At 32.7% G+C, this 18,342-nt stretch overlaps 1 protein-coding gene and 1 long non-coding RNA gene across 2 annotated transcripts in view; one reads left to right on the top strand and one right to left on the bottom strand.

Annotated features, from left to right (window-relative positions):
- LOC147068242 (uncharacterized) overlaps nt 1-18,342 on the top strand; it is a 273,028-nt gene that overhangs the window by 238,552 nt on the left and 16,134 nt on the right. The window lies entirely within an intron of this gene.
- Ctl1 (choline transporter-like protein 1) lies at nt 5,423-15,999 on the bottom strand. Its single transcript, XM_085952137.1, has 11 exons — nt 15,765-15,999; nt 14,104-14,638; nt 11,778-11,947; nt 11,643-11,702; nt 11,271-11,438; nt 9,299-9,443; nt 7,667-7,817; nt 7,403-7,543; nt 6,953-7,115; nt 6,475-6,696; nt 5,423-6,377 (listed from the first exon to the last, which is right to left on the bottom strand). Exons 1-11 carry the CDS (start codon nt 15,870-15,872, stop codon nt 6,180-6,182), a joined length of 2,061 nt encoding a protein of 686 aa, XP_085808263.1. The 5' UTR covers nt 15,873-15,999; the 3' UTR covers nt 5,423-6,179.

Below are 18,342 nucleotides of genomic sequence, written 5' to 3'. Positions count from 1 at the left end.
AATTCACGCATATCGACATTCGCACATGTATAGGTAGACGTCACGCAATTTCCATTATGCGACATCACGCATCGGGAATTTATAGCAATATCACCTTTATTGTAATGGCGTTAGAACAGTGTTTCTAGTGACAATCATCGTTTGAGCGAACCCGTTCGAACCGAACCATTCGGCAGACCCGACACAAAGCATCGGGAATTTATAGCAATATCACCTTTATTGTAATGGCGTTAGAACAGATTATGCCATTCGGCAGACCCGACAAAAAAGTGAGTGTCATTTTTCTTTCCAGATGCGTCGTCCATATTAATATGTCATTGCGTGCCACGGACGAATTAACTTGCGGGTTCTTGTAAACGTCATAACTTCTGAATAAACATTCTGTGTATATTTTCTAAACAATATTTATCATTTAAGTGTGAAAATATTCACAATAAACATGTGTAAGTTTTCACAAATATTTATCATTCCGTTCCTATTTCATATTTTTTAAAGGATTTATATTATTCCGAAAATAGCTGGCCTACAAGTGTCCACCTAGTAAAAATTGGCTGGCAGCGGTCAGGTTAATCAAACTCTAGTGAAGCACAAAAATCACAACCACACTTTCTTCTGACATACAGGCAAAGTTGAGTTTTGTTTTTACACCACTTTATAATATCACCTATAACCCAATTTTCACTGGCGGTTAGATATTTGTTTAAATTACATTCAATCTTATTTCCATTATTAAACTGATTGATTTCGTTCGCACCCAAGGCGATCTGTCACGTCTCTTATCCATGGGTCGCGCATCTCTTGAAGGCCATTTTTCAACTGTCGAGAATTTAAAATTATTCTCAGTCATTCAATGAGAGGGGTAAGTGTCCTTGCCAGCACATGCACTTTCACCCAGCATCGCTTTCATAGAGGGACGCGTTCGACAGAAATTCTTTTAGGTGATATTCGTTTGTAATACAGGCGGACCTCGACTTACGAACGTTCGACTTTCGCACAATTCGCTATTTCGCACATTTCAAAAAAAATCGTTTTTTTTAAAACGTCGCGCTGGTCGTGGGGTTAAGATATCCCCTTCTCGCTCGCTCACAAGCAAGTGCATTTCTTGCGTCACTTGCATCCTGCTCGCACCCGTCACTTTGCTTGTGAGTTAACTAGGATAGGTGGCTTGCGCAGAAGCGCGTGCGGGCGTGTCATGTTGTGCGTTTTGCTAATTTTCTTCATTTGAAATATTTCACCCTAAAAATTTATAAACATGAGTGAGAAACGGAAAAACTGCAGTGTTAAAACGAAATCAAGGACTTATAAACGTCACATGACGTTCTGATTGCGGTGAATCTTTTGCTTCAATCGGACGTTCGTATGATACAAACAGGTCTACTACGATATGTTCAATTTTGAAAAATAAAATTAAGGAATACGTACAAAATTGTGGAAATATATTATCTTTAAAGGTTGTTTCTAAAGGACACGGCATAGTTATGGATGAAATGGAAAAATATTTCTCATCATGGATCGACGACCAACATCAAAATGATGTCCCTCTGAATATTTCAATTATTCAAGCGAAGGCTCTTAGTTTGTACAAAGATTGGAAGGCTAGAAAAAGAAGATTCTAACACGATTTTTCAAGCAAGTAACAGTTGGTTTATATTAAATTCACTGGAAAATCGGCTGATGCGGATAAAGATGCTGCAAAAGAATTTATTTCCTTATTATCCAAAATTATTGAAGATGGAGAATATTCCTCTAGCTAAATATTTAATGCAGATGACACAGGTTTATTTTGGAAAAAATGCCTAGTCGTACATTCTTATCTAAGGAAGAATCAGTTGCCCCAGGGCATAAACCTTCTAAAATCCGATTGACATTGCTTCTTGGTGGAAACTTGGCTGGTGATTTAAAATTGATGCCAATGTTAATTTATCAACCAGAAAATCCCAGAGCATTGAAAGGGAAGGATAAAGAATTGCTTACAGTAATCAAATAAAAAAGCCTGGGTTTACTGCGTTAATATTAAAAGATTGGTTCACTTTACATTTCGTGCCAGCAGTTAAGCAATATTGTAAAGTTAATGATTTACCATTTAAAATATTTCATTTAAAATAAGAAAAAGAAGAGTGGCAAAGAGCTAACTCTTGATAACTTTTTAAGGGAAACACCCGCAAACCCCACTTAAACATGTCTTTTAAACATCTTATATTTACTTGATAAATAAATATTTCAAAATACACACAATTTTTTTTTTTTTACTTCCCTCTACTTTCGAACATTCAACATTCGCACACCTTTTCAGGAACCAATTATGTGCGAAAGTCGAGGTCCTCCTGTATACATAAGTCAGGGATTCTAAATTTACAGGGTGGAATATTACGGCTTTCTATTTAGATGTTTGATATTTTATTGGGAAGGGTATATTTTGGTGTTAAACTTATTTTATCTAAAACCTACCGAATTTGATTTTATCGACATTTGATCAGATTATGCGACAATTTGAATAATAATTTTGTCAATATAGATACAGTCAGTAATATGTTTGTGAATAAAAAACTATTTTTTTTTTAATAGAAGACAGCTATGTTCGTTGACATGTTAAACTCATAAAATTTTGGGAGTTTTCGATATAGGTACTGGGGGTAATTCGGAACGCAGAGAAATGACGAATGTACCACACTATCCACGAAATATCTTGTATTCCAAATTTAATATTCTTACCTCAATATATTGAATCCTTCCTCCACACCACCATGTAAAAGCGATTATGCAAAATTGGCTATAAACTCAATACATTCCATTCGCAAGTGAAATTATGCAGAAACCCAAATTATATTATGAATTAGTGAAGAAATATAAAGGAGGCTATAAAATATTCATAGGATACTAAAAAAATAGTGGAATAAAAGACAGCATTGGATACAGCTGAAGAGTGGTCTAATCATGTAAAAATGATTATAATATCGACACCGAGAAAGTCATAAATGACCGTCGAAGGTGACAAATTTCATAATTAATTTAAATAATGCATTTTGTAGAACTAGATGAAATCGTACCCTTCGATAAATTGAATAGGTAACTATTTTTATATACATATAGGTAGAATGTGTTTTATATTGAGGTAGGTATATTTGTGTATGGATATTTCCTGTTTTTTATTTTGTTCTCAAACACTTTCGGTTCACCCGGCCATTCCTGAAGATTGTGGATTCATTATTTAAAATCCAAAGTAAAACATGGCCTTAGTAATCTTTTGACAGAAACAAGCGTAGGCTTCAATACGCGTCTTTAATTTTAATCTTCGAAAAGTCTTCAGTTTATTATAAACCACGAACGTCTTACTAAATTGTAAAAAAAAATGTTTGTGCGTAATAAGTGTAAATTAAGATATTTTACTTAATCTTTTTGGTAAATTTATAATATACTGTAGTGTAAACACATACATATTATAGGCTTTATTTTATTTATCGTAACATGATTCAAGATTTTTTCATATGATTTAACTTATAGAATAAAGTTCATACTCATATTTGAGTCGACAGCGGATTATGGATCATTTCAGACAGTGCATGTTCAATTTAAATATTGCATAGGTAGGTAGTGCATGTTCAATTTAAATATTGCATAGGTAGGTATGAACTGCAAATCGAAACAGGTGAACATGTTGCACCTACATATTGAAATATTTATTGTTCTCTTATACACGCACTTCATATAAGTAATAACAATATTGAATATTATTTTTCATATTATAAAGCTTTATCATAAACAATCTGTATTAAAAGTTTCACATGAATCAATAAAATAAAAGACAGTAGATGGGTAAAAAATACATATATTAATGCTAGGATTTTCAAATATTATCCATTACAATCATTTTAAAAACAAAAGCTACTATTGGTATCTTGTGGTTGTGCTAAAATTATTATTCAAATAAAAATTCATGCACCTACCATATGGGTTTGAATTGACTTAACGTGGTTTTTCAATGTGTATTTATACCCGGTGGCTAGTCAATATCCAACAACCGATCCTGGTAAAAAGTTTGTTCAGATACGTCTAAAACAGTGATTCTAAACCTTTTTTGGTTAGGTTGGGAGAGAGTCCCTATACCTGGCTGACACAAGAACATACAAAGTTTAAAAAAAATAATCATTTTCACTTTATTTATTGGTTACAAACAAATTATTTGAGTATATATTTTGTAATGATTTTATATTCTTAATATAGCCAAAATAAACAATCGAAATCCTTCTCGATTATAAACAAGTGGTAAATTTGTGAGTTGCATGTTTTCGCGCCTCACAGAATCTGGTTGAGAAATGGTTTTTTTTTGCAAAGTAAAAACTCAATTAGCCACTCATTCAGTAAGCCTGATAATTAATATTCTACTGTATGTGGTATACTTTAAAACCGCGCCCTTGGCAGGTACCTATAGCATTATCTTGAATCATTTCACAGTTATAGTGTAAGATTGGTCTAAATGTTTCACTTCACTCTTGTGTAACATGCAAGCCAATTAAAGATAGTAATTCATAAGCACATAAAAAAGAAGCATGAAACAGCTAAATAAATTAATAAGTGAACAGCTTATTCCGTATCATTTCGTGAATATATAAAAAAGTTAGCTAAGATTATAGAAAACTGCCATATTCACTTTAAAATAGGTACTACGTAGATTATAAAATGTGTTTATAATAATATATCATTTTCAAAAAAGTTAATATCTAATGATTTTAAAATCTAAGGTCACATTTTCACAACACAATGAAGCACAATAAATACATTTTATAGCTCATTCTAAATATAGACAATGTTATAAACTATGATTTCAAACACAACTTGTATAAACGTCTCGCGAGTGCACAAAATGTAGGTGTCTAGTTTTATATTTTGCCACGCACCCGCAAATGAGATAGATTAGTTCAAGAGGCAATATTATTCAGTTCTGAACCTCATTGTAATATAATATGCTGTCTACCCTTAATAATATTAGGAATAATAACAATATACGCTTGTCGTAAATAATGAAAAAAATTAACAATCTGAGTACAATAAAATTGTCAAAATATAGAATTATTACTGTTTACCATCAAAATAAAAAAAAAAAAAATTGTAAAATGAATTATTAATTGCGCAGATAAGATCAGTCATTTTAGAGACAACAAAAAATTCTCTTTTCAATCTCGTTTGGTGTAAATATCTAAAAAATATAATAATATGTTATATTATATTACCAAAACGCGAGTAGTGTTTGAAATATTCACCTTAAAACTACTTTTAAAAAACGAATTACTTGTAAAAATTAATAATAAATAGACATTACTTATAACTTAAACTATGATTCTATAATATTTAAATTATTATAAAATTAATACATAAATGATTCGATTTGGTTAGAGTAAATGCAGTTTATATCTTTTTTTAATTTGACATAATATGTACTTATACCTTTTTTGGACATTTTTTAATTATAATTCATTTAAGTAATATCACTGCTTACAAGTAAAATATAATTTCGTTAATGTTTGAATGTTGGTGGTTGCTTATCTAGGTAAAAACTGTATAAAAATCTAATTACATAATATTGTAAAATTACATATCTATATTTATTTTACTTTTAGGCAGTTTTTATTGGACATTGAACATAAAATTAAGATACATAATATTTTTTTTAATAATGGACATCAAATGTGATGTGTGGATGTGTTAATGTGCAATAATGTAGAAATCACAATTCACATTAAATATTATAGAAAGCTATACTTACTACGTTTTTTTATATGTTCTTACCAATTTATAAAAATGTAGGTATGTTTAAAAAATACACTGGAAGATTGTATATTTCATTGTCAGATATAATAAAAAAGCAAAAATATACCTGACGGCATTTCAAATTATGTACTGTATTATATAAGTATTATTTTTTTATTTACGGTCAGCACAACACGATTGATTCGCAAACAACCTTAACTATGCATCAAAATTCCTTTTATCAGGATAAAAATTAAAATCATGTATAAAATTTACTTTTATTAGGAAAGCTACCTTACATATTGATAAAGTGCCACGGCATGTAAAATAAAAAGCGGTTTGAAGAGATGCTACTGAAAGCGACACAATAACACTACATCAAAATGCGACGAAAATGCGTATAAGGCAGAATTATAGTTGATCTTCTTTGTGAGTTACTGCTTGATTTCAACATCGACACCCTGCAAGGCTTGAAGTTCCGTACCGGGTTGACTCTCCACTTCAGCACTCTTAGCCTTCCTCGGAGGAGGTTCATCAGCAAAGCTCGCGAGGCCCGATTGATTCCAGCGACCTTCAGCACCGTTTATATTGCGGTCTTCACACACGCAGATGAAAAGCGTGTCAACCACCATCTTAAAAATAACAACACATTTCATATATAAATTTTAAAACAACACATTCAATGTGTGTAATAAAAAGAACTACTTAGGTAGATAAATTAAATGTTACCTCATATAGGGATAGAATGCAATGTGCAATGAAGAATGCAAATATGCAAATCACAAGAGTCGGCGCTGCGTAGAAATGCAATTCAGGGTTCCGTTTTAACATTATCAATCCAATGCTTCCCGTTATTGCAGTCACAATACACTTTCCCAAAAAGAGTATGAAATCACCAACACTGTTGATAGTAGCCATTTGTAGAGCATTGCTGACCAAAGTTGTAAATGCCTACAAGTAATAAATAAACAGTATTTAATTAAACTACAACAACATTAAGCTAACCTATTCTAGAACCATTTTAGCTGCGATTTAAGCATGCTGTATGCAGTTGTAAAAACTTTAGCGGGGATCAGGGACGTATAAATATACTTGAAAGTGCTGGGAGATTTGTAGTTCTGCAGATTGGCGCTAAGACGTCCGCAGCCATGATATAATAGTTAGAATATAATTAACACAAAGTAAAAGACCAATAAAATGTACTTACAATTCCAGCCGCTTTGCAGAAATTAACACTTTCAATAGCAATGATAGTGTATGCATTGTGATTCAGATAACGAATAAATTTCTCCAAGCAATAAAAGCAACATATTCCACAGGATAGTCCACACTTTGCACAATCCGATCCCTTCTCAGAACGTGTTTTCAATCTGTAAAATATAGCAAAATGTTTTATATCGAATAATTTAATATTGGATATACTTATCCCATGTCCCATATTACTTTGTGTTGTATAGCAAAAAAATTAATAAACTGCTATTTGTATACACCATAAAGATTACGATAGGTTGTTTAAACATCATGAAATGATTACAGGAATCACTTACATTGAAAATGACATGTAAACATGAATACTAACTATATTCAACATCACTTATCACTCGTTTAATAGTATGAATATGATATAATGAAGCTGTACAAGATAATAATTACTCACTTTGCGTAGATGTATGTCATAATTAAACGGGGTATCTTGAACAGCGTAATAAGAAACGAGCCCTTCGCAACAGACCCGATATGGTACTTCAACAATTTTTTTACAGAGTATATAACAGGAGATTTATTTGCATTGGGGCCTCTGAAAAAAATATTTACAATTATTTAAATATTTTATAAACAATAATGCATATCATAAGACAAGTCATCTTCTGTTGTATTGCAATAAAAGTGATAGATAATAAGAAGAAATTGTTTCGCTTACTTGAAATACCAATGTGATACGGCACCCGCAATGGTCATTTGTTGGCAGGCCAAAATAAATTCACTCGTCCAAATCAATCCAATTAAATAAACCCACCACATTCCTTTCACCCATGAATCATCCACAAACTCGATTATCTCCATAGCATATGCTAAAAAAATGAACTCCAAATTAATATAAATTAAAAGAATGGTGAATAAATAAAACTTTAATGTTCAAAAACTTATTTAATATTTTGTAATTTCAAACACTGTTTAAACTCACTCACTGAGTGACATTGTAGAAAAAAATGAGAGGCATTAGTTTGGCTAATTATGTATCCGCAAATTTTATATCCATGTTCTGAAAAACTCTTCTTTTTATTAAAATATGAAGTCAAGATTGAATACACCGTTAAAAGTATATTTTGTGTAATCAAGGTGTATTATGGTACGTTTACATCTGACACTTATACGGTTATACTTATTTTATGTGTCTGACATCAAATTTCACTTACTGTTTACACCTGCATGGATCTGACATAAAATTATCGTATACTTCTCGTTGAAATAAAGTCTCTACACTTTATTCAATGGCAACATTTGGAATAAATATATGCGGTGTTTACATATGGTATTGTAATTTATTCGGACACTTATTTCGTATACTTCTCAAAAACGTTATGTCAGTTGTCAATATGGGAATGTTAAAAAAGAAAGCAGCGAGTGTTATTATTTTAAGTCTTTTGGCAACAAAAAGGAGGAAAAAATGGTCTAGGTGAGTGCGGGAATGGCTTCAGCGACGAGATGAACTAGGTGCCTTCCGTTTAATGTCAGAGTTTAAAATCGAAGATCCAACTCAATTTGTGAACTTTAGTTTGCAAGATTGGACCTTTTGCCAAAAAACAAGACACACAATTCAGAAATGCCATAAGTGTAGAAGAACGATTAACAGTAACATTGCGATATCTAGTACTTGATCGTCATTGCATATTCAATATAATATTATCATAATACGAGTGCAGGTGTGGGCCAAAATGAATTAGGTAATACCATTTGAAAGGCATTTTTTCTTCACAGAGTGCATCAGAATTAATCTTATGTGCCGAGAACAAGCGATATTCCATACTAAATCCTAAATCCAAAATCCATAGAACACGGCACATCCGATTTATTTCTCACTGTCTATGATTTTTGACAGATCGCTACAGTACATTTATTAACGTAAACGTTGGGCATACATTCATGGTGTATGATAATTGATTGTCCGTTGTTTTATAAATATACCTATGCAATTCACTACCTGTCAAACTACGAATAATGTGTCAGGTACTTGACATAAAAGTAGACGGTGGTCCTACTTCGGTGATATATCGCTGCAAGTTCGGAATTGTCGAATACGCGGTGTTTACATTTGCGTATATAAGTAGATTGAATAAGTGACAGGTGAGTGTCGACACACGCAAAATAAGTGGCTGGTACAAATATAATTACTGTTTACACATAGTGAATATGGTGTCATACATAAATATGACAATATAAGTGACAAATGTAAACGTACCATTTCATATAATTAATTTTGTTTACATAATCTATGACCAAACAAAGTCCCAAATATATAACTATATATTAGAATTAAACAAAATTTACTCACTGCGTAAATCGACAAAGGTTCCATTACTCTGTTGTACTACGTTTACAGAGCTCTGATCATTGATGAAAGGCTTTGGTGTGGTTGCACCACCTTGCAAACTACTTGGATGTTGAATTCCAGGGTAATTTGCAGTCGCCAAACAAACCTGCAAAATTAAATATGTTCTTAAGCACACATTACTTTTAACATATGATTGTGAATCTTTAGAAAGAATAACTTGTTTACTAATGATTAAAAAGTATAATAATAAGCTTAATACTTGAGCTTTGATAACATCTCGCGACCCGAAAACTACAAGGTTCTAAGTGTCGATTTTTGGCCAAACTAAAGTAATAATGAGGCAGTCTTCCAAGTCACATTATCTACATACTATATCAATATGAGGTCGATATTTCTTATATTTTTTCATTAAACCCCAATACTACCAAGTTCTATGTGCACTTTACAAAATATCTGTGGTACTACAGAGTTCTATCATAATCTAAAAAGATCCGTCGTTCTACAAAGTTCTATGTGCTTTGACATTTCGTGGTTGTGAATACATTTAAAGTTGTTAAAATGGTTTAATTGCAATATAAAGAGTAAAATCTTGTTATTTTGTATTTTAAATTTATTATTAGGACTTCATGCAGTATACTTAACTAGAAACCACGACTATTTAAATAAACTACTATAACTTCGAGATACATAACCTCAAAAAAATGTTTCGTGATATTTGATATCAACAGTAAATTGTGAACTCGCTAATAGATGAATTTTAATATTATGAAACGTAAGTAAGGTTTAATTATATTATCGTTATTTTTTTTTCAAATATTGAGAGTATTTTAAGGCTATTTCATTCATTGATTTAATGTTTTAAGGTTAAAAGTCTTCCTGGAAGTGATATAAATGTTTGAGATGTTTCAAATCTCAGTAGATGAGGTGAAAAAATGGTTATGTTGTATTCTAAAATCCCTATTCCTGAGGATTCCCACACTATAGAGATTTAGTATATTAATTATACAATATCATTATGATGTTATGATGGATCTGAAAGATATGCCTCTTGCTGGCTTGAAGTTTATTCTAAAACTGAGACGAATAATTTAATAAAAGAATTTTTACACAACATTCCCTCAGCCATTAGTAATAACAATCTTGTATACACAATTACATTAACTGTATCTGATGTGAAGACAACAAGCCAGTTGAAATTGAACAATAAACATTGGGCTTGTTGCATCAACAATAGTTTTGTATTTTTATTAAATTATATTTTCAACATAATTTTCATTTTAAAATGGTATTAAACAAAAATTACAAAAAAATATTTAAGTTTTTCCGAATTTCCCATTTTACCAATAATTTCCATACATTTTCTCCGAAAAAAATATTATATTAGATAACTTTCAAGAATTTTATTTATTTTAACATGAAAAGTGAAACTATGTGTCCTGAATCACTAGGATTTCCATACAAATTTCAGTTAGAACCTTGTAGTAAAGGCGATTTGTTTGAGTTTCAGGTGGACAAAGTTCTAACTGAATTTATGATATATAAAATTAACCATTAAAAACTAGTTTTAACGTAGTTTTATTGATAGTTACAACATAGCAGTACCATCATTGATATATTCAATCAAAAAAATAATTGAAAACATTCACAATTAACAAAATACAAGCGTTCAAAACTTCAACAGCCCATAACTTTTTTGCTGCAGTTGTTCACTTAGAACTTTGTAGTTCTCGGGTCGCGATCTGCCAAACAGTTAAAAAATAGTTTTGCAATGCAGTAGCAAATATTTGAGATAACATACCTTCCCGAAAGCAAATGTAATCGTTACGTCAATGATAAAAATATCATTATATTTTTACCAAAGAACAAAAAAATTACCAATTAACTCTTTGATAAGATTGAGGGTACAAATCCGGTGAAACTAATCATTTACAACTTACATACATATGTATAGGTTTTAATAGAATATACTTACCACAACTGTAATCCAATATACGAAGAACAGCATCAAAAAGAAAAACGTTATGAGTGGTTGAAGAAAGAGACCAGGAATGGAACCGAGACATGAAGCTGTTTCTTTAAAGAGGGCAGCAAGAAATGCTACCCTTTTCCTCATCACAAATACAAGAAAGAGCAGAATTACCTGAAATATTTAAGACATACCAATATGAATAAAATACAGTCATTCTACATATTATATTATACAGTAATTTTATTACAAGGACAGTAACAAGCAGTTCATAATGATGTGTTAATGTTGACCTTGTTTACAGTGAAACTAAGTCATGAATGTTCTGAATGTATAACTAATTATTATTCTAATGAAGGTTATCCAAATTAATCATACCGTTATAATAGTAGCAATAATTGAATACCACAGAAAGGCTGTTTCATTCCGTAACGATTCCTGAAATAAATATTCAAAATTAATCAATGTTAGATACATTTTCACATTAATTTTAAAAATTACAACAATACTTACAACTAATATCATATTTTGCGGTATATCTCTGAGGCCATGCTTGATTTCATAATATGTATACCAGAGCAACGCTGTTCCCAATATTGATGAAATCGATACAACAACCATGAAAATCCATGAAACCACAGTAGCCAATAAATGCAGAATTGATACCATAAGAATTGATAGACCTAAAATAAAAAATTTTAAAATTAATAGGTATTCCACAAAATTATGTCTCATTATAATGTATGAAGTCAATATGACAAATTTAATAATAAAGCATCTTAGTCATCAACAGTCAGGGTCAACCCACTCCCTATCTGCTTCCACTCCACTGCATTCCAAATTTAACAAACAAAACATATAAAGAACAATATTTTTTTATGTTTTTCTTAGCTCGTATTCTTATTTGTCCGGTGGTTCTTTGTCTGGTACAAATCTTGCAATCGGTTTTTAACTAACTTCTCGACTAGCTAGACATTTGAAACTTTTAGAATATATCAAAACAAAATGCCAATGCATTTTTTTAATACTTTTAGCCTTATTTCAATTATTTCTGGTTCCGTTATTAATTGAATTGAAATCATATTATATTACTTATTTTTAAATTATCTGTAACGCATGAGAAAAACATAATATGAAAATGTGTAAGAGAATGCGACACAGGGAGAAGACGTCTTAGACATTCATGTAAAAATAAATGCTAATTCTAAATTTTTAAAATCGGAGGAATAGTATACTTTAATCGGGTTGTGAAAGAAAACAAGTGAAACTCTCACAATTGCGTGATGCTTAATGCTTACAGCGCGTTATTAATAGAAAATCGAGTGATTAGTGTATCAAGAAATATAATTAATGTGTTATCTAAGAGATTTGAGGGTAATGATTATATTAGGGATAGATTGCTTTAAGCAACATACACAATCAATCAAATAATAGAAACATTATGGATGAGGAAGAATCATCCGCTAAACGTCGCCATTTGACAAATGAAAGATTTCAGCAGACTCCGCCAGGCTGATGCAGCTGCTCACAGATAAATAATTGAGTCTGAAATACCAGAACAAAGACACTCAGACAACATACATGTAGACGTATGAAAGAGAAGGAGACGGGGAGAAAATGTATGAGAATGTTGAGAGATAATATTTACTAGAATTTTTTAATAAGGAATCTATGACTAAAAAAGTCTTCATAGTTTATACTCAATTATGTTTTATTAATTGGTGTAATAAATTTATTAAATGTATCCGTCACTTGGTATTCAGAACTATTATTTTATTTTCCGACATGTGTTTCGCGAAACACATGTCATAAAATAAATTTAGTCCTTAGATCAGTGGTTTCCAAACTTTACGTTACTACGCCTCCCTTATAAAACAATCTAATCTTGGCGCCTCCCTCCCGTTTATTTCATTAAATATATTTTTACACAAAGTGCTTTTTTTCTACTAAACAGGCTCGATATATGGATGTCATTGCATCTAATGCAGAAAATTCCGTTTCGCATAAATATGATGTTACGAATAGTAGCAGTACCTACTTGAATTGCTTTTCTTAACAAAGTATTATATTATTCTTCAGTTCGATTCAAACAAAATTGAACAAAGGTTTTGTTTCCATATAGCCAGTCAAATACACTACAAATAATTTTAAAATAAAATTCTACATGTGAATTATAATCAATTAAACACACCACACAATTACATCAAATTGTATCACACAGCCACATAATATATTATAAAATGTTAATAATCTGTAACCGAAACAGCGCCGCAGGCGACTTTTTTTTACTAATAGACCGAATTTGTGGAATGTGTGTTTATCTCACTTAACTGGTCGATCCGCAACGCCGGGCCTCCAGGCTGGAGCCCTGTTAGCCCCCTCTTGTGGGGGTGCACAATAGTATAGAAATGAGGTATAATAAAATATCTTCCATATCTTCATACAGGTTTGCAAACAACCTAACTTTTATGACTGTTTTTTTATCTAGTTTATAAATAGATGCCATTTTACAAACTATGCATTTGCAAACTGCAAACCTGTGGCTGCATTACGCGCCTCCCTTTGCAACAGTCTGCGCCTCCCTGGGGAGGCGCGCCCCCCAGTTTGGAAATCGCTGCCTTAGATGGTTCATTGAATCAAATGAATTCAATAAACCATCTGTAAGGCCACGCGCCAACATAACCACAAAACATTAAATTTTTCCCCTGTATGCCTTGTACACCAAATGTTTTCCACACTTCCTGTCGGGAATCATGTGCAGAGTATGGCACGTCAAACGCAATGTAGTGGAACAGTGTTAGTTGCAAAGTAAAGCAGGTGATAAAAAAATTGTACATACCAAAAGCCACAAATGAAAATATAAGTAGTTCTTTCCAAGACGAATAGAGATCAGCCAGAATTTGTTCAACAGCCTCCCAACTGTTCAGCAAGTTATAAAATTTTGAGAAGACTTCTTCAGCAATTTCCTTTGCAGGCTTCGGAAAACATCTATGTAGAATAGGAATACTATCGTATACGGGCAGTGTAGGACAAGGATTAGTATCCTCACTGGGAGAATTGCTATTCAGGCCTGATTTCAAATTATAATCATATCTGCAGAGGCTCGATCCGGTCTCTTTGTAAAATGCTTCAATATCAGCCATAGTACGTAAGGTTCTGGTTGGACACTTTTTCACACAGATTTTCAGTGATTTTTTCAAGTGTTTGACATCAAAATACAGCAGATAACGTTTGTCCAATGTGTCATAACCAGAAAGTGGGAATTTGGAAAGTTTTTCATTATTTTTAATACCACACGTGTTGCCAAAGGAGTCATATCCATTGATGATTCTTAAAGGATTACCATAAACAAAGGCAAAAGCAGCGATAATAATCTGCAAGAAAAGAAATCAAAGAAACTTATGGATAGTGCTACCATTGTGAATAGGATTACGGTCTAACTAAATAATTCTTTTGACATAAACAGACGTTGATTTTATATATTTCAAAATTTTACTACCTAAATCAAACCAAAATTCTCTAAGAAATCTCGTTCAATAGTCTGCTGTGTTTTATTAAGTTGACCTAAAGTGATTAGTTTACAATAGGCGCAAATTTTAATTTGGTAATTATGCTGTATTACACATCATAAATACCAGGGAACTCAAAATTAATGGGAACTGGCTTACCCTACTGGTTCCCTGGTAAATACACATTTATTATCACTTCAGCAGTTTGCTTCAACTGCAGAATTATGAGAAATACCTCTTTCTGTCCGGAAGATGCCTTTTCAGAAGAATATCTTAAATATACATTAAGTAATATGTGATGTTTATGTAAACATAAACCAAACCTATGAATATTTAATTGAAAAATACATTGTTTTCATCCTGTTTCTGTAATTTTGGGGTGCAAAAATACGTCGAAATACATGTGCAATATGCAATAAAACAAAAGATACATTCCCTGAAGAAAAAATGGTATTCCTCACAATAATACTCAGATTAACTGTTTTCGCAATAATTATATACCTTACCATGAAACACTGTATTTACCTAAAATTGTATCACCCATAAATTTATTATGAATAGGTATTTTTTCAGATATAATAAAATTAAATTAAAAGTGAGCACATATTATATTGTATAGGTACCTAGTTAGTGTTTATTTATTTTTTACATTGAGATTACAAGTAGTAGAGTGGCCTTGGGAGTTTTGATGCGGTGAGAAATCGAGTCAAAGCATTCATTATTTACAAAATTTATGTAGGCGAGGAACAATGCTATGTATTGCGTAAGTACTTCAGTTGGTATTTAATTGGATTACGCACACCAATAAAATGCATAACAAAAGATCTTTATAACTACAGATAACGTAAAGGACGCATACTGAATTATTTTTTGGAGTAAAGTAAACACTATAGCATAGTCGCTAGAATGGTCATTATGAATATTAATAAGGTTTAAATACAGAAACCTACGTCATTTCGGATGAGCATACCAAAAAATAATTGATGCTTACCATCAACGCCCAAAATGCAACAAACAAAATAAACCACAACACATCAGTGCATCGTTTACCAGCACCCGGTTCATTTTGTGGGGATGTTTTGCTCTCAAAACAACCCATCTTAATTCATCGAAAGCGACTGCGTTTACAATAAAGATAATAATTTGATTATTTCCAATATTCACTTGACAGATTTGACACTGACGCCGCCAAGCCCGGCCGCAAGTTGGTTTGTTTGTTTGGTATTGCCTGTTGCACAAAACATTGGTGAGTGTTGCCATTATTCAAAAAATCAAAAACTGCCGCAAAACAATCATTTTACAGAGTAGGTAGGTACCTAGTAGGTATTTGGTACATAAGGAAATAATGATAAGAATTATTGACATTGCGCCCAAAAATTATTCTCGTTATCAATGTTATGATTTTTTTAAATATGAATAACTAAAAAGCTCATTATATCGGCAAATTTTCATACCGATCGTATGCCCCGATTGCTCCTGACGTTCTGTGCTCCTGACCGTTAGAATGCCATATTACACTAGCAGATTCTCACACCGATGTCAAAATGTCAATTTGAATATTTCAATGGAGTCGTGGCCAAAATAAAATAATTCATATTTTCACTCACTCCTCAATCAAAGATTGACGACAGTTGGGTCAACGATGACTGTGTTCTCAGAAATTGTCACCAATCATCGATTGAATAACGGATGATGTTACCGGCTACCGTTTGATGTTGACGTGCCGTTTCCTATTGACATGTGAGTCGGTCAAAAATTGTCATGTACGTTTAGAATGAAGGTATCCTGGTACATCGGACCGAGCCAATACCAATCTTAGATAGGTATTTTAGCACAGGCCGGTCGCCTACCCCGGTGTACCTAGCATGAACGGGCGTTTAGTCCGATTCACTATAAGCCGACCTGTTTCCGATCCGGATGTTTTCCGGGCCTTGTAACACGACCATTGCCATGTACATTTTGTATGAACTCGTTCACGCCATACCGGGCCGAGCCCGAACATCAGACAAAGCCCGAACGAGGCCCACCAAAGCCGACTCAAGTATCTTCAGATGGCGCTGGGCCCACCCATGTCTCGTTACCTATCAAAATGTTGGTGGACATTTCTTTCTCTTTCTTGTTTTGGTGTTTTCTCTAGTAGGTAGGGGAGAGTGGGTCACAGTGAATCACGGGGTACAGTGGATTATTCACTATAACTCAATTTGTATAACGCTTACGCAAACAAACGAACGAGTAGTTGCCGCTCGCCCATACCCCTCTCCATCGCACTAGTCGCTGACGCGGTATCAAAGCGGGAAGATGTGCTGTCACACTCAGGTCAGTAGGTAAGTAACGAAATTATTTTTTCACGTAGTTTTAAAATTTGTTTCGTCTCTAAGTGAATAAGAAATGTAAATGTTTATATTTTGTTTTACGATTGTTATTTCTTTAATCCGTTGTAAACTATGTTGTTTTGTCTTTGAGTTAAATAGTTTTTTTTTTGTTATATTTTTTTTACCATAACGGCCAATGGGTCAAATTCACAAAGTCACAGTGGATTGCTGATCCAGTGTAACCCATGAAGCTAATCTGTTCTTTTTTCGTAGTTAAAAATGCCTCGCAATCGAGTAAGGAAAACTACTGTCCGACAAGAAGATCTAGGCAATAACCGGAAGTTGCTAGTGCGTTTAAAAGTGGGAGGAGCTTGTTAGTTCACAGTTTTAACACGTGGACAACTCGTGGCTAACTGGAAGGCGCTTCAATCGGAGTGCGGTTAAAAATGGGAGGAGCTTGTTAGTTCACAGTTTTAACACGTAGCCAAGAAGATCCTGTTGGACAGTAGTATCGGACTTCACACTGAATAACAGATGAGAAACCAAGCCAAATGTGCCCGATATTGCCACGGTTGCACTGCACGACATTAAGATGATTTTACCAAAACCCAAGTTTTCTGGCAACACAAAGAGAAAACAATCTATGTATCAAACTATCAATTTGACATTAATTTTTCCAGCACAAATTTACGTTAATTTCATTTTTGATCGCAAATTAAACCTTAACATTATTTTTTTAAATTATAAAACTGTTTTGAATATGTAATACAAGACTATGTATCTAAGAGTACAAATAAATGAGTAATAATATGGAAATTGTTGTCTTTTACTGTATTTTTTTTTTAGATCCAGTATGTCCCAGTCGATTCACTGTCACCCATGTATTGATCCAAAGTGACCCATTCCCGGGTCACAGTGGATCATTCCCAATTTTTTTTAAAGTGGTTATAACTTGTAAGTTTAGGTAATACTCGCCAATAAAAGCCCTTTTCTTTGAAGATTAGATACTCATATTATGATTTAATTTCAGAGATTAATTATTTGGCCATAAAATTTGGAATTGCAAGACTTGAGAAAAAAATGATCCACTGTGACCCACTCTCCCCTACCTACCTCTCTTTCCTGTCTGCTACCGGTACCATGCTGTCATGTGGTTACTAGCCAATCTTTGGCAGTCAATTCAAATTTCAAATTCAATTTCAAAAATAGGTATTTTTTAGAAACTTAATGTCGCAGGTTGGTACGATAGGAAATCGT

This window comes from Rhyacophila brunnea, unplaced genomic scaffold (genome assembly GCF_057557595.1).
Source record: "Rhyacophila brunnea isolate RB1 unplaced genomic scaffold, BYU_Rbru_1.0 scaffold_3, whole genome shotgun sequence".
In the NCBI taxonomy this organism is placed as follows: Eukaryota; Metazoa; Arthropoda; class Insecta; order Trichoptera; family Rhyacophilidae; genus Rhyacophila; species Rhyacophila brunnea.
This window is presented reverse-complemented; position numbering and strand designations above follow the sequence as displayed.